This window comes from Neoarius graeffei, chromosome 5 (assembly GCF_027579695.1).
Source record: "Neoarius graeffei isolate fNeoGra1 chromosome 5, fNeoGra1.pri, whole genome shotgun sequence".
NCBI classification, from domain to species: Eukaryota; Metazoa; Chordata; class Actinopteri; order Siluriformes; family Ariidae; genus Neoarius; species Neoarius graeffei.
This window is the reverse complement of record NC_083573.1, coordinates 57,428,423-57,452,881: the sequence shown is the minus strand read 5'-3', so window position 1 is coordinate 57,452,881 and position 24,459 is coordinate 57,428,423. Positions and strand designations below refer to the sequence as shown.

General features: G+C 39.9%; 2 protein-coding genes across 3 annotated transcripts in view; both read left to right on the top strand.

Annotated features, from left to right (window-relative positions):
- The first annotated feature begins 560 nt into the window (after positions 1-560).
- Positions 561-4,461, top strand: LOC132886918 (trypsin-2-like). The gene is made up of 5 exons (XM_060922137.1): positions 561-597; positions 816-969; positions 1,120-1,379; positions 1,700-1,836; positions 4,312-4,461. Exons 1-5 carry the CDS (start codon positions 561-563, stop codon positions 4,459-4,461), a joined length of 738 nt encoding a protein of 245 aa, XP_060778120.1.
- A 5,405-nt stretch (positions 4,462-9,866) lies between these two features.
- The window catches only part of irgq1 (immunity-related GTPase family, q1), a 49,196-nt gene continuing 34,603 nt past the window's right edge, over positions 9,867-24,459 (top strand). Inside the window, exons 1-3 of one of the 2 annotated variants that reach the window (XM_060922133.1) lie at positions 9,867-10,071; positions 12,788-13,516; positions 13,649-15,837. In XM_060922133.1, the coding sequence (XP_060778116.1) occupies positions 10,058-10,071; positions 12,788-13,516; positions 13,649-14,390 (1,485 nt within the window). In that variant the 5' untranslated portion in view covers positions 9,867-10,057 and the 3' untranslated portion in view covers positions 14,391-15,837. Of the gene's footprint in view, positions 10,072-12,787; positions 13,517-13,648; positions 15,838-24,459 lie in introns of those variants that run through there. The other variant, XR_009654749.1, reaches the window with a different exon arrangement.

Here is a 24,459-nt window from a genome sequence, read left to right as displayed (position 1 = left end):
CTGAGCGGAGAAGGACTTATTCGCCACAAACTGCAGAAAACATTGACTCATACAAATAAATCTCACTATCTGCCATATGTTTGAAACACAGATATCATTTCTTTTCAGATACTGGTCAAACATGTTATATGTATTTGTTAATTCAGCATCACATTTGAACAAATGTTCAGTGCCAAGTTTCCCAAAAGCATCGTAGCACAAAGATCATCGTTAAATGGTAGAGCAAGCAGCACAATGAACACTCTCTCTCCTAGTTAAGATGGTCTTAGCATTAAGAGGCTTTTGGGAAACCTGTCACAGTTCACCTAAGTGTTAGAGCATACAATGAGTATATAATGCTTGATCACATTAGCAAAGTGTGAAAATTCAATGTGTATGTAAGAGGGAGGGAGAGAGGGAGGGAGAGATGGAGAGAGAGAGAGAGAGAGAGAGAGAGAGAGAGAGAGAGAGAGAGATAACCTGTGTCCTTCTGCACATATGCTACAATGTGATAACCACACTGCTATAAATGCAGCACAGCTGACCATATTGTGTCCAGACAGGTGAATACAGTAGGCAGCATGATGATCTTACTGTTAGCGCTTCTGAGTGCTGCAGGTAAGGAAGAATATAATCTGGTTTCCGATATACATTTCAGCACATGAAGGGATTTTTTTTTTTTTTTGGTCAGATATTTTGTCCTACTTTGGTTTAAATAGTAAAAACCATTTCCTGCTTTACTCTGGCCTAATATATTTATTCCACCTTCTTGTGCCTTTTGGTACAAGGGGTTAAATGATTCCACTTCATTATTTTTATATACATGTGTGTCTCAGCGGCAGCACCACTGGATGATAAGATAGTTGGTGGTTATGAGTGTACGCCTCACTCTCAGCCCTGGCAGGTCACTTTGAACATCGGATATCATTACTGTGGTGGTTCCCTCATCAATGATCAGTGGGTCGTCTCTGCTGCTCACTGCTGGATGGAGTTAGTATTAAAGATCCATTCCATTCACAAACATTTTTTTTAACTATACCCATTTGCTGCTAGGACTTTTGCTTCTAAATTCTTCTGGTTTACAATTTGTCTATTGCTCTAAATGTACATACAGTATGTGCTTTATTTCTGTCACCTCAGTCCTTACAGTCAGATAGTTATCCTGGGTGAGCACCACATCTGGGAGTATGAAGGCACAGAGCAGTACATGGCTGTGGATGCCATCTACTGGCACCAGAGCTATGACTACCAGACGCTGGACTACGACATCATGCTGTTGAAGTTAGCCCATCCTGTAACGGTAAATGAGTTTGTGAAACCTGTAGCTCTGCCCACAACATGCCCCACTCCAGGAGAAATGTGTACGGTGTCCGGCTGGGGTAACATCTATTCAGACTCAGGTCAGTCCAAATGAGGAAATAAAAAGGCATGCTATCAATATTGCTTTTTTCATTGAATTTATTTTCATGTCCATCTTTGTATAAAATGCGTCAAACACAATAACAATGATTCGCAAATACCCTGCCACATTTTCCATGTTGTTTTCTTTTTAACTTCAAGTGTAGTACATTATTCTCACGTACACCCAAAGACAGAAGTAGTGAAGGTTATAACCACAGACATTATGGTGTTTGCAAACAAATTATGATGCATTTTTGTTAAAAGATTGATTTGTCACATTTCTAAGGCAATCTAACTTTTCATTTTTCCTGTTTTTAAGTGTTCAACCCATTCCAACTCCAGTGTGTAAGGATTCCTATTGTCTCTCAAGAAGTGTGTGAGAACTCATATCCAGGACAGATAACAAACAACATGGTGTGTGCTGGTTATCTGGAGGGAGGCAAGGATGCCTGTCAGGTGTGCCACGTATTCTTATATTTTATATATAATATAAAGTATTATATTATCATGTATTACACACTGCCTGGTAAAAAAAATTATTTGGATTTAAATAATAATAATAATAATGGGCGGCACGGTGGTGTAGTGGTTAGCGCTGTCGCCTCACAGCAAGAAGGTCCGGGTTCGAGCCCCGTGGCAGGCGAGGGCCTTTCTGTGTGGAGTTTGCATGTTCTCCCCGTGTCTGCGTGGGTTTCCTCCGGGTGCTCCGGTTTCCCCCACAGTCCAAAGACATGCAGGTTAGGTTAACTGGTGACTCTAAATTGACCGTAGGTGTGAATGTGAGTGTGAATGGTTGTCTGTGTCTATGTGTCAGCCCTGTGATGACCTGGCGACTTGTCCAGGGTGTACCCCGCCTTTCGCCCGTAGTCAGCTGGGATAGGCTCCAGCTTGCCTGCGACCCTGTAGAACAGGATAAAGCGGCTAGAGATAATGAGATGAGATGAGATAATAATAATTTCAATTTATATAGCGCCTTTCACAAACCCAAGGACACTTTACACAGGAGTTACCAAAAAAAAGGTCACACTAGGAAGAGTACTGTGAGGTAAAGAGAAAAGTTTTCAAGTTAGCTTTGAAGGAAGAGAGAGTGGAACAGTCACAAAGCGATTGTGGTAACGAGTTCCAAAGTTTAGGAGCAGCAACATTGAATGATCTGCCACCATAGATGCCAGTTTAAAACGTGGGACAGTCAGAAGTCCACAGACAGAAGATCTGAGGGAGCAGGAGGGACAGCACAAATAAATTAGCTCACAGAGATAGGAAGGGGTGAAACCATGAAGAGCTTTATAGGTTAAAAGCAAGATTTTGTATTTGATCCGAGAAATAAGCAAAGAAATAGACTTTAATTTGATAAATGCTGCAGTGATTAATATGTTTCAACTGGCAACAATCCCTTTAACCCTAACTGATGCAGTCAGTAGCTTCTCATTTCTTTAACAACCATGGTGGCATATCTAGTGATTGTGGAAAAGATGTTACTGTTTCAGAAGGGTCAAATTATTTGGCCTGTATCAAGTAAAAAATACAATTAAGGAGATTGCTGAAATTACTGGAATTGGGTTAAGAACTGACAAACACATTACTAAAACCTGGAAAGATAGTGGTGAACCATCAGATTCATAGAAGAGATGTGGTCAGAGAAAAATCTTGACTGACCATGATCAGAGATCACTTAAACACTTAGCGAATTTGAATTGAAATAAAGCAACAATATATCTCACAACTATGCTTAATAGTGAAAGTAAAAGGCTTCAATTTGTTAGTGAACATAAAGATTGGACTCTGGAGCAATGGAACTGTGCAATGTATTATTAAAATCTGGAAGGACAGTAGTGAACCGTTAACTTTGCGGGAGAAATGTTGCTCTTGACTGACCATGTTCAGAGATCACTTAAATGCTTGGACACTTAAAATCAAATCGTTTAAATAAATAAATAAATAAATAAATAAATAATCAATCGACAACAGAACTCACAGCTAAGTTTAATTGTGAAAGTAAGATCATTTCCACACACACAATATCAAGAGAAGTCATAGGATTGGGACTAAACAGCTGTGTGGCCATAAGAAAACCATTTGTTAGTGAGGCTCTGGAGCAATGGAAAAAGGTCATGGGGTCTGATGAGTCCAGATATACCCTGTTCCAGAGTGATGGGTGCACCAGGGTAAGAAGGGAAGTACACGAAGCAATGTACCCCATAATGCACAGTGGCCAATGTACAAGCCTCTGGAGGCAGTGTGATGATCTGGGGTTGCTTCAATTGGTCAGGTCGAGGCTCAGCAACATTGTGTGACAATAAAATGAAGTCAGCAAACAACCTGAATGTACTGAATGACCGGGTTATCACATCAATGGATTTTTCTTTCCTAATGGTACGGGCATAAAATTAGGGCTCAAATACCACAGAGTCCTGACCTTAACCCTATTAAAAGTTTTTGGGATGGGCTGGAGAAGACTTTACAGAGTGACTAGACTTTCCCCATCATCAAGAGAAGATCTCAGTGAAAAATTAATGCAACTCTGGATGGAAATAAATGTTGTGATGTTGCATAAGGTTGCTGAAACAATGCCACAGCGAATGCGTGCCATAATCAAAGCTAAAGACGGTCCAACAAAATATTAGTGTGTGACTTTTTTTTTTTTGGCTGGGCAGTGTATGAATTTACATATCTACAATGACACTGTTACACATTATTACTGTGGCATTTCCAGCACAGGAAATATTTGCATTGTGTGTATTATAGTCCTTATATCTTTAGCCCTAAAATAAAAATCATTACACACATGCCATTATCGATCGTTTGTAAATAGTTTGAAAATTCAAATGCTTAACTGTTATGGTATTTAAAAAAATCTTTATGATATTAGTAACAATTCAACAATGCAGAAAATCTTCTTTCACTCACTCTGACTCTCCATGTTTCTCTCAGGGTGACTCTGGAGGTCCTCTGGTGTGTAACAATGTGCTACAGGGTATTGTATCTTGGGGTTATGGCTGTGCTCAACCTAATTATCCTGGTGTCTACACTAAAGTGTGTGCTCTGCTTCCATGGATCAATGAGATTCTGAACAGCTATTAGTCCTCCAGACAACCACACCAGCCACCTCCATTATGACTGCAGAGAAATATTATGCCTTTTAGACTCTAGTATGAAATAAAATAGTAGAAAGCTGAATAAGAACAAATAAAACTGCATATAGAAGTATGGAATAATGGACTTACTTCTCATGAAGTGGAATATATTGCAATACATTTTTGAAATTCATGTGCATGCCCATGAAACTGTAAATGTATTTTCATGAATAAATAATATCCATGATTTTTTTTTCAGATTTAATACGAGTTTTAAGCATGTAAAATGTGCTAATGGGGTTTATTATATATGTATTTCAGTTGGTTTATTTAATATGCAGATTTTATATTCTTTATGGCCATTGCCAGTTGATTGTCAAATGAATAATGTTCAGTTATGTCATTTGACTATTCCTACTCTATTGGTTGTGCCAATGAATATAATTAACAAATAATTGTTCTTTTACATAGTGAAGTTCAAATATAGTTCATAACCATTACATATGGAAAAATAACACTCCATATTTCAAACTTATACAAGTTCATTTATAAAAATTAATTTTCAAAGTTTTGCTATACATAATGTGTAACACCCCCCCCACACACAAATTATGTAAATACATGTAAATATTAAATACAAATGCTAAAAGTTCAAATCTTCTTTAAGTGCTTCAATATCCTTGTCAAGAAAGCCTATGCTGGGAACACTGGGTGCAAGATGGGAGAATTCACCTACGATGAGATGCAAGACCATGTACACACACATTCACTCACATCTTAAGGCAACAGCTTAGCTAATCCACCAACATGCATGAATTTTGGACATTTGGAGAAAACCAGAGAACTCAAAGGGAAACCCGTGCCAATTCAGGGAGAACTTCAAAAACAAAGAGAGGAACCCTAGGTCAGGATCAAACTGGGGATCATGGAGTTGTGAGCTGGCAGCACTACCCACCATGCTGTACCCCTAAATGATAAAAATAAATGTTAAATGTATGGAAATGCTAAATGCAGAAGGTATATGTACATATATACTAATTACCCACACTCTGAGTTTAGCAACATTGATGTGTGTGTGTGTGTGTGTGTGTGTGTGTGTGTGTGTGTGTGTGTGTGTGTGGTGGGGACCAGCAGGATTGCTAGAATCACAATTCTTATGCTACAGTGGTGCTTGAAAGTTTGTGAACCCTTTAGAATTTTCTATATTTCTGCATAAATATGACCTAAAACATCATCACATTTTCACACAAGTCCTAAAAGTAGATAAAGAGAACCCAGTTAAACAAATGAGGCAAAAATATCATACTCGGTCATTTATTTATTGAGGAAAATGATCCAATATTACATATCTGTGAGTGACAAAAGTATGTGAACCTTTGCTTTCAGTATCTGGTGTGACCCCCTTGTGCAGCAATAACTGCAACTAAACATTTCCGGTAACTGTTGATCAGTCCTGCACACCGGCTTGGAGGAATTTTAGCCCATTCCTCCGTACAGAACAGCTTCAACTCGGGGATGTTGGTGGGTTTCCTCACATGAACTGCTCGCTTCAGGTCCTTCCACAACATCTTGATTAGATTAAGGTCAGGACTTTAACTTGGCCATTCCAAAACATTAACTTTATTCTTCTTTAACCATTCTTTGGTAGAACGACTTGTGTGCTTAGGGTCGTTGTCTTGCTGCATGATCCAATGTCTCTTGAGATTCAGTTCATGGACAGATGTCCTGACATTTTCCTTTAGAATTCGCTGGAATAATTCAGAATTTATTGTTCCATCAATGATGGCAAGCTGTCCTGGCCCAGATGCAGCAAAACAGGCCCAAACCATGATACTACCACCACCATGTTTCACAGATGGGATAAGGTTCTTATGCTGGAATGCAGTGTTTTCCTTTCTCCAAACATAACGCTGCTCATTTAAACCAAAAAGTTCTATTTTGGTCTCATCTGTCCACAAAACATTTTTCCAATAGCCTTCTGGCTTGTCCACGTGATCTTTAGCAAACTGCAGATGAGTAGCAATGTTCTTTTTGGAGAGCAGTGGCTTTCTCCTGCCATGCACACCATTGTTGTTCAGTGTTCTCCTGATGGTGGATTCATGAACATTAATATTAACCAATGTGAGAGAGGCCTTCAGTTGCTTAGAAGTTACCCTGGGGTCCTTTGTGACCTTGCCAACTATTATACGCCTTGCTCTTGAAGTGATCTTTGTTGGTCGACCACTCCTGGGGAGGGTAACAATAGTCCTGAATTTCCTCCATTTGTACACAATCTGTCTGACTGTGGATTGGTGGAGTCCAAACTCTTTAGAGATGGTTTTGTAACCTTTTCCAGCCTGATGAGCATCAACAACGCTTTTTCTGAGGTCCTCAGAAATCTCCTTTGTTCATGCCATGATACACTTCCACAAACATGTGTTGTGAAGATCAGACTTTGATAGATCCCTGTTCTTTAAATAAAACAGGGTGCCCACTCACACCTGATTGTCATCCTATTGACTGAAAACACCTGACTCTAATTTCACCTTCAAATTAACTGCTAATCCTAGAGGTTCACATACTTTTGCCACTCACAGATATGTAATATTGGATCGTTTTACTTAATAAATAAATGACCAAGTATAATATTTTTGTCTCATTCATTTAACTGGGTTCTCTATCTACTTTTAGGACTTGTGTGAAAATCTGATGATGTTTTGGTTTATATTTATGCAGAAATATAGAAAATTCTAAAGGGTTCACAAACTTTCAAGCACGAATGTAAATAGCACCAATTTTGGATCACAGTTGCAGGTGGAAGGGGTGTGTGTGAGATCAATGTATGACTAATTTCAGTATTTACTAGCTGTAATGATAAAATTTAGGTCCCAAAAGAGCACCCTGAACCAATCTTTGCAATATACAGTATCTTAAAACATAAATGGTTCTGTCCACCATTGATCCATTGGCTTCTCTTACAAATTCCCTTTGTTTTCCATATAATATGTTTGCAGAAATTAATTTGATTGAATTGAATTTATTTGCTTTAAAAGATGTTGATGGCCACAGACTATTTTTAAACCATCCCAAGAAATGCCACCTATGGACTTGCGTTTTCCAGATGCAATCTTGATCCAAAATTAGCCCAATTTGTAAAAAATGCAACCCTGGCAACCCTGCTGGTTCTGTCTTTTCCAAACGACACAAAACTCAGAGAAGATTGGCATTTAGTACACGATTGATATGTAGCTTCTACATTTAACATTTACAATTACAGTTGATATTTGTATGTCACATTTATGTTTATTTTTAATGTGTATGTACACTTACTTTTGGCTCCCCATAGACTCCTAGACATATACTGTATATAGCCAGAAATATGTGGACACCTGAACATCACACCTATGTGTGTGCGCCTTACCCAAATGGTCACCACAAAGTTGGAAACACACAGTTGTAAATGATGTCTTTGTATGCTCATCTCTCTTCTCATTATCTCTAGCCGCTTTATCCTGTTCTACAGGGTTGCAGGCAAGCTGGAGCTTATCCCAGCTGACTACGGGCGAAAGGCGGGGTACACCCTGGACAAGTCACCAGGTCATCGCAGGGCTGACACATAGACACAGACAACCATTCACACTCTCATTCACACCTACGGTCAATTTAGAGTCGCCAGTTAACCTAACCTGCATGTCTTTGGACTGTGGGGGAAACCGGAGCACCCGGAGGAAACCCACGCGGACACGGGGAGAACATGCAAACTCCACACAGAAAGGCCCTCGCCGGCCACGGGGCTCGAACCCGGACCTTCTTGCTGTGAGGCGACAGCGCTAACCACTACACTACCGTGCCGCTCGTCTTTGTATGCTGTAGCTTTATAATTTCTCTGCACTGGAATGAAGGGACTCGAACATTATGCTGCGTTCATGTGCTATGGGAAGATGATATTTTCCAGTTGGGAAGTGGCATTTACCAGTGTGTTGTGTTCACATGCTTTTGTTGTTGTTGACAAATTAAAGATGGTGGACCAGATTCAAGTTAGCAATAGTTAGTTAGCTATCGTTAGCAATAGCGTCTGCTCTGGATAGGTAAAAACAAACCATAACACATTTTTAAAGGAAACGGATTTCTAACGTATTATATTACACTTGTTAATGACGCAACATTGCATAGACAACAAAAACTACCCACTAGTACTAGTAAAAAAACCTTTAGTAGCGTACAATGCTTAGCATTCAAGTGTCTTGTACCGCTCGCCGCCATGTTGAAAAGGTTAAAGTTCATCTCATCTCGGCAACTCGTGTATCAAAATTTTCTACAAGTTGCCCAGTGGAAAATACCACAAGAGGGGGCGTTCATATGTGCTTTCCATGTCGGCGTTTGGTATTTACCATAATTCCCATAGCACATGAATGCAGCATTATGCTAGGATGGCAATGCCCTGTACACAAGACAGGATTTGCCAAGGCTAATGTGGAAGAACCTGAGTGGCCTGCACCGACCCCTGACCCTGAACACCTTTTTGATGAACTGGAACACAAACTGAACTCCAGGCCTCCGTGCCTGACATCAGGACCAGACCTCACTAATGCACTTATAGCTGAAAAGACAGAAATTCCTAAAGCCACATTCCAAAACCTTGTAGACAGCCTTCCCAGAAGAGTGGAGGTATTTATAACAGCAATTCAGGGGATACATCTGGAATGGAATGTTCAAAAAGAACACGTGGGTGCGGTGGCCAGGTGTTCACAAACTTTTGGTCATAAGTGTAGTGTATCTTTGCATTCTTTTCACAATCCAGTGAACAATATTGAAAACTTGAAGGATAATATAGTGACGTCGGCACGAGTCTACAAGGGGAGGAGCAGAAGGGTGTTTTCTCTTTAACGTCATCAGTCACAAATCCGGAAGTGTCCAGAGGTGATTCAGTAACCTCACTCTGTGTCCGAAATCGCTTCCTACTCACTATACAGAGCACTATATAGGGCATTATATAGTGGGGACGCCATTTTGTAGTGCTATCCGAAACCTTAGTGAGGATTATTTACACCCTATATGGTGCACTCTAGAGTACAACCGATGGTCACGAACCAAAGCAACATATCCCATCATGCATAGCGGTCTCGCTGAAAGCAGTCAAATTAAAAGTCTCAAATTTGATTTAATAAAAGACAGCGGCAAAGGAGAAAGTATTCAGCATTGATTTACAAAAAGTGAAAGATACAGCTACTTTGTATTGATTAATGTGAGAAATACGCTCAGAATAATATGCATTTATCACAAAAATACATGCGTGTATTTATTATTTTGAAAACCCACCAGCTTACTGATATGACGTTTTAATTGTGCGACAGTAATGACGTAAATACCAGCGCGACGGATTAGTGTCTGGAAGCGTTTTTTTTTTTTTTTCATTTTACCAATGAGCTCACTAGATAGGGAGTAGTGAACGAGTGAGCGATTTCGGGCGCAGTCAGTTGGCAAATGATTATAGACCGATATTGAAAAAGGAATCGTTCATACATAAAATAGCAATAGGCTATATAATAATACTCTTAGCGGTGTATTGAAAGTATCGGCGTTTAGTTTCAGTTTCAGTCTAGGGGACTGTCTAAACTGGCAAAATGGAAAATATCGGGTGAGTGGCACTTTTCCTGTTGCATTTATCATCAGTTACAGTGGTGCTTGAAAGTTTGTAAACCTTTCAGAATGTTCTATATTTCTGCATAAATATGACCGAAAACATCATCAGATTTTCACACAAGCCCTAAAAGTAGATAAAGAGAACCCAGTTAAAATGATCCAATATTACATATCTGTGAGTGGCAAAAGTATGTGAACCTCTAGGATTAGCAGTTAATTTGAAAGTGAAATTAGAGTCGGGTGTTTTCAATCAGTGGGATGACAATCAGGTGTGAGTGGGCACTCTTTTATTTAACGAGCAGGGATCTATCAAAGTCTGATCTTCACAACACATGTTTGTGGAAGTGTATCGTGGCATGAGCAAAGGAGATTTCTGATATCCAACATACAACTCTCGTCTCTTAATCCCTCCCGTTCTTGAGCTCTATATAAAATCTGGAGAGCTCGTCAGAGTGAAGCCATCTGGCCGCCATCTTACCACTCGCATCGCGTGTATTTGGCTTGTGTTAAACCGTTGTATCCGATCAAACTTGCCCCAAGAAAAGGATCTCCTGACTTTTTTCCTCTTTCATTACCTCCTCTTATTTTCTCAACTTTACCCCCATTCCTTACATATCTTATAGTGCTCCCCTTCACTGTTATTGTTCTTTTTTTCCCCTTTCCCAGTCCAGTCTCTGATCATTTTTTAAAAACTGTTCTTTTACTGCTATAATTATTTTTACGGAGATTTCAGTTTTTCTCTTATACAGTGTATCTTTCTCTTTTGTATATTTCTTCTTCCTTCCTTTCTATCTGTCTCTCTATTTATTATATCAATACAAAGGCTGTACAATACTTCCTTTCTATTTAGGACAATTGTTGAAACAGGATCATTTTCTCATGTTATTTACCATTTTCACTTCATTCTCATGGTCATGTCTTAAACAGTGTTTATTGGTCATATAATTCACTGCCACAGTATTCATGCAGCTTGTGACCAATAAATACTGTTAAGACACGACTGTCAGAATGAAGTGAAAATGGCAAATAACATGAGAAAAAATAGTCCTGTTTCAACAGTTGTTCTAAATAGAAAGGAAGTATTGTACAGCCTTTGTGTTGGTATAATGAATGAAAGAAAGAAGAAACATACGAAAGAGAACGATACACTGTATCGGAGAAAACCCTGAAATCTCTGTAAAAATAATTCTAGTAGTAAAAGAGACAATAAAAAAATAGACTGAACTGGAAAACAACGAGATTAAGTGGAATAATTGATTTATTCTATCCACATTCGCTGGATTTTGAGAAACGGATCATTTTTTATTTTTTGGAAATTCGATAAATAAAAGCTTCACAAAATGTCAGACGAAATAATTTCTGCTTAGAATGTAAACAAACCAGTGAAATGACAGTAGCAATTTGTGAAAAATGCTATAATTCTTGGAAAAAATTTTTTTTTCTTACCATCAAATACTTTTTATTCCATTTTTTTTGTGTGTGGGGGGGGTTGTTTTCGAGTAGAGTTTTTATTTCATCCTCGGTTGGTTCAGCAACACGCTCCACCATTTTGTTTTTCTCTACTAATAGTATATCAACTGATAGCCTAGTAGTAAAGTAGCCAATCAGAGTGTGCGGTTGCTCATATCTTGTGAATGTGGATAGAAAAAAAAATTGTATAAGGCTAGAAAATCTAGATGATGCCCTGCTGCAGCAATGCTCAAACCTCCCCTAAGAAGTGTATCTCACACAGGCTGTGTGGCTGCTCTAACCTGTTAATATGGGTGTCAAGATGGAAATCAAGATGTTCTGCGATTGCCACACACATGCAACACAGTCTATGTGGCTCAGGCTGAAGACTTTCACATAGTACTGTACGTTGTTGGTGTATTGTGTTGATTGTTTGTGTATTGTTAACATTACTGCTTGCTGGATCTCTTCGGCTTGTGGACCATTTCAAACTTCAATTAATAAATAGCTAGTAACAATGCTGTATCTGATACACTGCATTTTGGTGTCAGTGCTGTGCTGAGAATTCTCCACCATGTAAATAACATCAGCAATAGTTCTCTTTCTACTGATGGCTGGAATATAAGGACTGCTGAAAAACTGTGCAGAGAAAACAAATGGGTTAAGATGTAATTTGGCCTATACGCATACATACTAAGTGCCACTTGTGTGGTATTTTAATCTCATGAAATGACCAGTCGGCGGCACAGTGGTGTAGTGGTTAGCACTGTCGCCTCACAGCAAGAAGGTCCGGGTTCGAGCCCCGTGGCCGGCGAGGGCCTTTCTGTGCGGAGTTTGCACGTTCTCCCCGTGTCCGCGTGGGTTTCCTCCGGGTGCTCCGGTTTCCCCCACAGTCCAAAGACATGCAGGTTAGGCTAACTGGTGACTCTAAATTGACCGTAGGTGTGAATGTGAGTGTGAATGGTTGTCTGTGTCTATGTGTCAGCCCTGTGATGACCTGGCGACTTGTCCAGGGTGTACCCCGCCTTTCGCCCGTAGTCAGCTGGGATAGACTCCAGCTTGCCTGCGACCCTGTAGAACAGGATAAAGCAGCTAGAGATAATGAGATGAGATGAAATGACCAGTCAGAACAAGTTAGGTACATTTTTAATCTGCTGGCAAACAAGTGTATATCAGCCATAAACCAACTGGTTATCAGGTATGGGAATAACTATCATTCATAATAACGAAACATTCCTTATTTTGTTCCCAAAAATATCTAGCATGCCGCAAAAGATCGCAGAGGAATACATCAACAAAATCACCAAGGCAGTCCAGTCTTCAAGCCCAGAGAATATCCCTCAACAGTTTATGACTTTTCTGAAAGTGTATGCTCGATTCAAGTTGGATGTTGCTGTGACTGGAGATTCTGGCTCAGGAAAATCTACACTCATTAATGCTCTCCTTGGACTGGATCATGATGCTAAAGAAGCTGCACCCACAGGAGTGGTGGAGACCACAATGAAACCTACACTGTATCAATATCCCAACTGTCCCCATGCAAGACTGTGGGATCTTCCAGGGATGGGCACACCCTCTTTTACATCAAAGAGTTATGTCAAGACAATAAACTTTAACCTCTATGACATGTTTTTTGTAGTGATCTCTGAACGATTTAGAGAAAACAACATGCTTCTGATTGACGAAATACATAAACAAAAGAAGCCTTTTTATATTATTAGAACAAAAGTCGATCGCGACTTGCGTGCACAGAGTCGGAAATATGACTTCACTGAAACTGGTGTTTTAATGGTCATGAGAGATGAGTGTTTAAAATATGTAGAAGAGAAAAACCTGCACCCTCACATCTTCTTAGTGTCAGCCCATGAGACACAGAAGTACGACATGCAGAACCTTAAGGACACCTTTGAGAAAGAAGCTCCAGAACTCAAAAGAGAAGTTTTTCCTCTTTTCCTGGCAAGTTTGTTCAGTGGAGATGGGACGAAAGAAAGGTGAGTATTTTTGTGATGTGTATTTTTTTCCACTGTATTTAAGAAATAATCATGAATGCATCTGTAAGGCTTTTAAAAATGATCTGGCACACAAGATCAAGATAACATTTTAGTCTCTCTCTCACGCTTCAGGACGATTATGCGCCATGCTTTGCAAAGTGGGAAAGCCACTGAAAAGGAAATACTGGACCTAAGAACTTTCTGCAAATGTTTTGATGTTGCAAATGGAACTGAAACACTTACAACTACACTGGAGGCTCTAAGCCACTTTCAGCTTGATGTGGCTGTTTTAGGGGAGACAGGATCTGGAGTAACTACTCTTCTGAATGCCTTAATGAGACAGCAGAATAGTGGCGTTTGCTCACTGTTTGCTGAAATGCCAGCAACAAGTCCTCATTACCCCAATGTCAGATTTTGGGCTGTGTCAGGAACAGAGAACATGATGAAAAACTCCTTGGAGAGGATGAAAGATACGTTGGATCATTTTGATTTCTATGTGATTATTGTGACAGACTGGAAGAAGCCACATCATATTGACCTCGCAAGAATTGTTCAGAAGTTACAGAAAAAGTACCACTTTGTCCAGACGAAGACTGATTGCCATTTGCAGGCCTATGATGATTTGTGTTGCTCTGAAACTGAGATTCTGGATGGGCTTCGAGCGCAGTGTGCTGAGGAGCTTCAGATGGCAAAAGTGGACAATTTACAACTGTTTCTCGTGAACAGCTTAGACAGAAATGCCTTTGACTTTGTCAGTCTGGAGAGTGTATTGGGAAGTGACCTGGACACCATAAGGACAAGTGCTTTTGCATATTATGTTGATAGAATTGTGAGAAACAATAAACAACCACAGAGCACTTGTCAAATACTATAGCTGCTTGACTGTCTCTGAAGTGGTGTTTTCAGTGACTGGACTTGGACTTTTTTTTTTAAATAAAAGAATGAAAGCCCTGTGATGACCTGGCGACTTGTCCAGGGTGTACCCCGCCTTTTGCCCGTAGTCAGCTGGGATAGGCTCCAGCTTGCCTGCGACCCTGTGGAACAGGATAAAGCGGCTAGAGATAATGAGATGAGAATGAAATGGCAATATGTGAGAAATGGCAACTTTTACATACGTACTTGAAATCTATAATTAACCAATCAACTGGGGTATTCAGAATGAAGAAATTCATAGGTGCTTTCCCCACACAGGGGACAAGACATATATTGAAATGTACAATTGCTGTACTTGAATATCAAGTGTAACTCAATCATTTGCCAAAATGCAGCAGAGCAACAGGATGTCTTTTCAGTTAAAATCTAATCAATGTTCTTACTTATTTGTTCATATCCTGGTCAAAGCACGGTGGTGTAGTGGTTAGCACTGTCGCCTCACAGCAAGAAGGTCCTGGGTTCGAGCCCAGCAGCCGACGAGGGCCTTTCTGTGTGGAGTTTGCATGTTCTCCCCGTGTCTGTGTGGGTTTCCTCCGGGTGCTCCGGTTTCCCCCACACTCCAAAGACATGCAGTTAGGTTAACATAGGATGGCCTTGGGCTGAAGTGCACTCCAGTTTGTTTTTACTTAAAAAACTGGATGTGTTGTACCATTCAGCCCTGCGTTTCATCACTGGTGTATCAGCCAGGACTCACCACTGCACTCTTTATGAAACTGTACAATGGTCTTCTCTCTCTCTCTCTCCGAAGGAGAATCCATGCACTGACTTTTATTGCTAAAGCCCTAATGGGTAAACTACCCCTGTACATTTTTAATTTGCTTTCTTTTCATAATAGTGTTTACCGGACAAAGTCATCAGGAAAAATACTTTTACATGCTCCACAAACAAGATCAGAACTTGGTAAAACTGCCTTTTCTTCATATGCACCAAAGCTTTGGAATGAACTTCAAGCTACTCTAAATCTTGAAATTCTCCCACCCGTTAATTCTTTCAAAGACCTTTTAAAAGCAACATTAACTGAGCATTGCAATTGTTTTTAATTTCATTATTTGTTTGCCGTGTGCTTTTTTTTAGTTGTCTGTGTATACATAGGCTGTTAGTATTGATTTTGTTTTTGTCTGTTTAGATGTGGTGTAGCTGTGGTTTGTCTTGTCTTATGTGTTTTATTGTAATGTAACTTTTTAGCCGCCTATCTTGGCCAGGACTCCCTGAAAGAAGAGTTATTGTAACTCAATGGGACCATTTCCTGGTTAAAGAAAGGTTAAATTAAAAAAAAAAAAAGTGCCCAAGAGTGGCGGCGTGTACATATGCAGCAGCTTTGTTCTCCTGTGATGAACTAAATTTTGTTGTACATTTGTGCAGCGACAATAAAGGCATTCTATTCTAAATTGTATTTTTTTGAATTACACTTCCTGCAATTTATCCTGTCAATCTTGTAACCCTTACAAACTACCTCAGACCACAGTCACTGGTTTTACAAGTTGCACTTATAATCAGAGAAAACTCTTCGAACAGTGGGAAATAATTAGTAATCAGTCAGAGAGTGATGCTCATCATCTCAGAACCAGGTACTCAGAACTCCGATACAGGTCCAGACCCACATTATTATTGTTTGTTTTCCTTAAGAATCATGGATTACTAACTTTCTGAGACTCTGTAGGTTCAGGGTTTGTATTCTACAAAAAGTGTATATTTTGTTGCCAATCAGTTACCATGCAATACAAGCTATGTTTGTCTACTGTTGTTATTGTTTGATTATTACACCATAAGTGTTATTAGATAGGGCGGTGCAGTGGTTAGCACGGTCACCTCACAGCAAGAAGGTTCTGGGTTCAAACCTCATAGTCAACTGTGGCCTTTCTGTGTGGAGTTTGCATGTTCTTTTCAGGTCTGTGTGGGTTTCCTCTCACAGTCCAAAGACGTGTATTAGGTCAAATTGCCCATAGGTGTGAATGTGAAATGCTGTCTGTCTGGTGATCTGGGCAGGGTTGACCCTGCCTCTTGCCCAGTGTCAGCTGGGATTGGCTCCAGCTCACCTGTGACCTGCATTGGATAAGCGGTATAGAATCTGAATGGATGTTATTAGATACTTATTTTATTACATAAATATGAATCGGGGCAGAGTCCTGGTTTGTGTATGTGTGTCTATATACAGGGCGTTTAAAAAAAAAAATTCACAATCTAATAACTTTGCCAATTCTCATTCAATTGACCTCAAATTTTAACAGCCTGTGTGGGAACAGGTCAAAGTTTTTTGTTTTTATCTTTTTAGGTATAGAAATGCAGTGTTTTCCCCAGAAAAAAATTAAAGCCCTAAATTCTGGCATGATAATACACAGACAATTGAGTGGCAATGGTGTGAAAGCAAGCGCCAAAGGCGCGAAGCGAAGCTAGGGGAGTCCGGGGGCATGCTTCCCTGGAAAATTTTTTGAAAATAGATGCTCTCAGGTAGCCTAGTAAACTAGACCCACCCGCCTAGCGGCCAAAAATATTTTTGCCTAGCGAATGGGTCTAGCCTTGCACCATGTAAACAAAAACATCCCGGGCATCAAATCGTGCCCGCCAATCACAATGCAAGGTTTTTGTTTGGATTCTTTGGGCGGGCTTTCGCAGGAGTGACGACAAAGCTGCGCGACGCTGGAGAAAGCACAGCAGGAAAGATGGCTACGGCTAGTGAACAGCGCGCGTTTGACTCCGCTTTGGAATCAGTTTTAGAAGAATTAGACTTGGAGTTTTCGTTGAAACATGAGCAGGAAGAGGCTCTCCGCTCATTCCTTTTCAAGAAGGACGTTTTCGCTGTTTTGCCGACCAGCTGTGGCAAAAGTCTGATCTACCAGCTGGCTCCGCTCGTAGCCAAAAGGATGGGGCTAGTTTGTGCAGTACGAAGAATTAATAAACAGCTTTGAAACATTACTTTTTGATTGTTTCTTATTTTCCCGTTATTTTAAATTTAAGGGAAATTATTTTACCAAACACCACTAAATAAAAACTCTCAAAAACAGTTTAAGCAAACCCTTGAAAAAAACTTGGAAAAAAAAATGAGTGTATGTGGTACAGACTCCAAACTTGTGGTCATTATCTCCAAACTTCTTAATATCTAGAACTTGTTTATTAATTAATACGCATTTTGAAAAATTATTTATTTCAAGGTCTCCCCCACTGCTTTCTGTCGCTCTGACTACGTCACAGTCACTGTTGCGCTGATTGGTCAGAGCGTTGGCCTATACGCACAGAGACAGTTTGAAAGACAGCGGTTTGTTCCTCCCACCCCCGTCGGAAATGTCTACGGATCGAGGTCAGACTAAATATTCACATTTAGTCTGGCTTGCCAGGCTAGCTCTCAGGTGCATTTTCAGGGTCTCTGAGAGGTTTTAGATACATGATTATAGGATAGATTTTACCAGTGTTTCAATGATTTCTGACCTAAATAGTACTGATGTATACACATTTGAAATTTCACCTTAAAGTTCAACATGCAAGTTAAACTGTTTTGTTATAGATTACTGAGGTACATGATAGATTGAAAATCTAAGGGGATCCCTTAATTACCTATGATCAAGTAGTGTTGTAACAAAAATGTGCATGAAAATATGAACAGTGGTTTTGCTCCATCTTATGTAATCCAATGAAGAGAATCGATCATCATGACTTCCTGTTGATCACAAAGGGATCTGAACCTAAGACCTGCCACCTTAAAATAAGTTGCTGTATTATTATAACTGTAATGATTTAGAATGTTTCTGATGCAATTACCATAATATATGTAGAACTAAGATGCACTGAAAAGAAAAGTAAGGCAACTGCATATTATAACGTTTAAATTTTGGCACTTTATTAAATGGACTAGATTAAGATTAAAACATGTATAGTTAAAGGAAAAGAAAACTTAATTTCTACAGTTTAAGTTTGCAGAAAGATTATGTACTTATAAACACATTTCATGAAGGGAATTTGTTAAGTGTCAAATGTAGCATAATTGCGAATAATAATGATAAGCGTATTTGGCAGTGTGATGTCACTGTGAGCCTTTAACAAAAGAATAATCCAGAGCCTTCTTTTGTTAAATGGATCCCAGTGACATCACACTGCTAAAAATGCTTATGATTATTATTTGAAATTATGCTGTATTTGACACATTTGGACAGCTTCACTTCGTGAGAGTGTTTATAAGTACATAATCTTTCTGCAAACCCAAACTAATGAATTAAGTTTTCTACTCCTTTAAAGCAGATTAATTCTCCTTGGCTTTTGCTTGGCTCAGTGTTGGCCAACCCTCTCAGAGTCCATCTCGCTGTCATCCATGCTGATGTGGATTAATTTGTCCAGCGAGTCTTCTCCTAGCTTATTAAAATCAGTCGGCTTTGTCCGTCTGGTGGGGAACGACATCGGCAGCCAGTGAGATCGCTTATAATGAATCGGAAACTCCCGGGATGTCTGACGTTTTCTTTCGATGTTTTTATTGGACGGTTTGAGCACATGATCTTGACATGGCCAACAGATTACAGTTTGTTTACATCATACGGTACCACGCGGACATATTACTTTGACAGAATCAACACAAACATTGGAAAAAAAGACCGCTTGTTTAACACGAATATCAATCAATATGTAAATGGTTCTGTTATTTGCTCTCCTATGTATCTAGTTACTTGTGGGTAGGAAATTTAACATATCGGTATAAATCTAAGCATATCGGATTTTAACTAAAGCGACTAAGCATATCGGCAGGCAGAGCAAGCGTATCGGGCCCGACACGCTAAAACGCTTTGGGGAAAACCATGGAAATGCCATTCACTGGAAAAGAAAAGGCTTTTAGTGTGTTAAGTACGCTCAAAGATAGTCGAACAAGACTGTGCAGCATGCATTTATGAGAGAATTCTCTAAAAATGCACCAACTGCAGTGCAGATTTGGACATGGCACAAAAAGTTCAAAGAGGAAGGCTGGGTTAGGGTTAGGCGCACATATTGAAAATTTGTGAAATCGTTCATGGAATCCATATAACTTTGAATTTCTCATTTAAATTTTGAGGAATAAATCTTATATTGCTCAACATTAAGCCTGTTCAGTTTCATTTGCCTAGACTATGTAGTTTCTGGGATATTTACATCTCAAATAATATCAGATTTTTTTTGAAACACCCTGTATATCCATCCATCCATCCATCCACCCATCTGTTATCCATAACCACAGGGTTGCAGGCAAGCTGGAGCCTATCCCAGCTGACTACGGGCGAGAGGCGGGGTACACCCTGGATAAGTTGCCAGATCATCGCAGGGCTGACACACATAGACACAGACAACCATTCACACTCACATTCACACCTACGGTCAATTTAGAGCCACAAATTAGCCTAACCTGCATGTCTTTGGACTGTGGGGGAAACCGGAGCACCCGGAGGAAACCCATGCGGACACGGGGAGCACATGCAAACTCCGCACAGAAAGGCCATCGCCGGCTGCTGGGCTCGAACCCAGAACCTTCTTGCTATGAGGTGACAGTGCTAACCACTACACCACCCTGTAATAGTATTTATATATAATCTTTCTACAGTAGTGTGTGAAGATGATGATATAAGCTTCCAATGTAAGGTCTCCTTTAATTATAATATATTACAATGCAACAGGTGGTTCTCCTCTATGTAATTAATCTGTCTGTGTGAGAAATGAGTTTCATTAGTCAGTGTACTCCCCCCAAATCTGTAGGGCTCTGACCTTTTCAGGGTCTGTCACCCTGAAAAATGTTATGCTGATGCACACTTAAGTAAAGAAGTGGATGATTAAACAAACTCTTCCTTACACATAATTTTTTCACTCATTCTTTCTTATTCAGTCATTAATTTATCCTCGTCAGGTTGCAATGAAGAAGGGAAAAAATGTGTGTGTGTGTGTGTGTGTGTGTGTGTATATATAATACAACCCCGATTCCAAAAAAGTTGGGACAAAGTACAAATTGTAAATAAAAACGGAATGCAATAATTTACAAATCTCAAAAACTGATATTGTATTCACAGTAGAACATAGACAACATATCAAATGTCGAAAGTGAGACATTTTGAAATTTCATGCCAAATATTGGCTCATTTGAAATTTCATGACAGCAACGCATCTCAAAAAAGTTGGGACAGGGGCAATAAGAGGCTGGAAAAGTTAAAGGTACAAAAAAGGAACAGCTGGAGGACCAAATTGCAACTCATTAGGTCAATTGGCAGTAGGTCATTAACATGACTGGGTATAAAAAGAGCATCTTGGAGTGGCAGCGGCTCTCAGAAGTCAAGATGGGAAGAGGATCACCAATCCCCCTAATTCTGCGCCGACAAATAGTGGAGCAATATCAGAAAGGAGTTCGACAGTGTAAAATTGCAAAGAGTTTGAACATATCATCTACAGTGCATAATATCATCAAAAGATTCAGAGAATCTGGAAGAATCTCTGTGTGTAAGGGTCAAGGCTGGAAAACCATACTGGGTGCCCGTGATCTTCGGGCCCTTAGACGGCACTGCATCACATACAGGCATGCTTCTATATTGGAAATCACAAAATGGGCTCAGAAATATTTCCAGAGAACATTATCTGTGAACACAATTCACCGTGCCATCCGCCGTTGCCAGCTAAAACTCTATAGTTCAAAGAAGAAGCCATATCTAAACATGATCCAGAAGCGCAGACGTCTTCTCTGGGCCAAGACTCATTTAAAATGGACTGTGGCAAAGTGGAAAACTGCTCTGTGGTCAGATGAATCAAAATTTGAAGTTCTTTATGGAAATCAGGGACGCCATGTCATTCGGACTAAAGAGGAGAAGGACGACCCAAGTTGTTATCAGCGCTCAGTTCAGAAGCCTGCATCTCTGATGGTATGGGGTTGCATTAGTGCGTGTGGCATGGGCAGCTTACACATCTGGAAAGACACCATCAATGCTGAAAGGTATATCCAGGTTCTAGAGCAACATATGCTCCCACCTAGATGATGTCTCTTTCAGGGAAGACCTTTCATTTTCCAACATGACAATGCCAAACCACATACTGCATCAATTACAGCATCATGGCTGTGTAGAAGAAGGGTCCGGGTACTGAACTGGCCAGCCTGCAGTCCAGATCTTTCACCCATAGAAAACATTTGGCGCATCATAAAACGGAAGATACGACAAAAAAGACCTAAGACAGTTGAGCAACTAGAATCCTACATTAGACAAGAATGGGTTAACATTCATATCCCTAAACTTGAGCAACTTGTCTCCTCAGTCCCCAGACGTTTACAGACTGTTGTAAAGAGAAAAGGGGATGTCTCACAGTGGTAAACATGGCCTTGTCCCAACTTTTTTGAGATGTGGTGTTGTCATCAAATTTAAAATCACCTAATTTTTCTCTTTAAATGATACATTTTCTCAGTTTAAACATTTGATATGTCATCTATGTTCTATTCTGAATAAAATATGGAATTTTGAATCTTCCACATCATTGCATTCCGTTTTTATTTACAATTTGTACTTTGTCCCAACTTTTTTGGAATCGGGGTTGTAAAATCAGTTAAGCCATTGAATGTTATTAAGTTGTTATAAAGTATATTCAACCATTAAATATATTCAGAAAATATGGCGAATGTGCTAAAACTTGGCACAGACATTTAGCTATTTCCCAGTTTAGTTGCTTTTCAGCAGCATCACTGATTTTATATTTATCGCAGTTATATTGTAGGATTTCTTGTTGGAAAAAGTCTTGCGAGATTGGCTGTGCAACACAACACAACAAGCCTTAATGTGCACATATGCAGCATGAATGTGTGTTGCAATGTACTGGGTTAGTGAACAGTTATCAGGATCAATCAGGATAAATAGACATAGCAATTCCCATAAGTGCTAACAGATAAGCACCATATAAGGACAGACCCAAACCCAAACGGTTGTACGTTATAGCCCCCGCCCCCCCCAACATCCTTCTCTGCCTACATCCAATCCCACAGGCTGCAGCAAAATGTATGATGCTTCTCACTGTGAGGGATGTGTCCTTTAAAGTGCATATTCTGGACCAATTTATTTTTTTTTATATGAAAGAATGTCCCTTTACACACACATCCAGAAGGGTAATTTTGCACAAGGCCGTCTGTCTACAGCAGAAAAAAATAAAATAACAAACCGCGTCTGGAAAAATCCCAAGGGAGTCTGGAGCCAGAGTCGCGGCGTTACCTGCGGAAGTGCCAGCAGGCTGAGAGAGCTTTGCACGGTTTCAGTGCACAGCCTGTGTAGACCAAGTGCTCCCATTTCTCTCTCATTGTCCGGTCTTTTGGGAAATGATGAGTACTAATCCCATCAAGATTGGTGTTGCTACACCCTCCTACGATACATCTGTTAACAATTTTAATAATTACGCGATATCGTTGAAGAAATTTGCAGAAAACCACCAGGTCGTTTTCTCATAAACAAACCAGCGCTGATGTAGGATTCAGAGGGAGGCGTCCCACACGCAACGTCAAGAAAATTACTGTTTGCCGGGAAATCCAAATGCCAAGTTTTTTCAGAGGCGGACCAATTCGCCTCAAATGGCTTGATTTCAACTGAATTTTTCTGTTATTGCGCAAGGTAAAAAAAATTGCACAAAATGCAAAATGTGACAGATATTTGACCAAAGTTTAATATAAAATAGGAGAACTACGTTGATCTTGCTCCTGAATTTACCCGTGATATGCACTTTAAAGGCTGCATTTCAAGGATTTCACGTATTCAAATCCCATCAAAGGACTGTTCCAATGTCTAGGGTTCTTCAAATTATTCAAGGATGCATGTTTGGCTCCTCGCGTTCTTAAATCACCCACAATTCTGTGTGCACGTACAAGACCGGGCGTTTTTAATGATACACACCAACTTCATTGCATATAGGGCACATACACCTAAATTGTGGTCTCAGATTAATAGAAAAACAAAAGTCTGGGACATATTTTACTGTGGAGAAGTGTACTTTTGGAATGCAGTGAATATGCAAGGGGGGGAAAAAACAAGCATCTCTAGCTAAAGTGGAAAAATGTGGATTGACAAAAAGCCTGCAGTTTAGTTCCTGGGACACAATCGACGACTAAAGCTGCTGTTTTCATATTTCTAAGGATGAATGATTGGTCTTGCAAATACAATTTAATTTCTTTCTTTTCAAAAGTATTTACACCTCAGTCCTGCTGATGGTGATAATGTATTAAAATTCCAAGCTGTCAATAACTCAACAGACGAAGAGTCCTCAGACCTGCACCCTCACTGGATTCTTCCATTATGTGTTGTCCGAATGAAAGGAGGAGTCTTGCCTTGCCTCTGAAGGATCTGACTCGGAACGACCCATCCTACTTTGAGAAACTCCCATACCTGAAAACATCAAACTAGAAGGGCATTCAGTAGAGTGTATCCCTCCTGCAAGCCAATCTAATCAGTTGTTGCTTGGCCCACCTTTTCTTAAAATTTCATCAAAATGTGTTCTACTTTTTGAGTTATGTTGGGAACAATTAAACAAGCGGAGGCGAAACCATATGACCACCTCCAACAAAGGTGGCGGAGGTGACTATTTAAAAAAAAATCAAACACCAGTCATTTAGTGCAATTAACCAATGAGGGTCTCCTCTTATATGTAAAGTATGTATGTTGAGAAGCAGGGAGTCAAACCAGAAAGAGCAAATAATAATTAAAGCCGCTAGCAGCCTTGACGGGCCCTCGCACGTGTGGTTCTGCAACCCAGGACATTCCGCCACCCAACAAAACAGTCACGTCATATATTCATCAAATGTTCAAAGGTGATGTGCATGTTGCAAATGCCATGACTGCTTGATGGATGAGAGATAGAAAGACAAAGTGTGTGTGTGTGTGTTTCTGTGGTGTGAAAATGTACATTTACATATGTACAAAACTATACATGTGTCTCCTCCTTATCTCTATCTCACACTGTAATCTTAAGTCATCTTAGCTTTCCTGTGTGTGTGTGTGTGTGTGTGTGTGTGTGTGTGTGTGTGTGTGTGTACATGCAGAGTTTTCACATGTCTG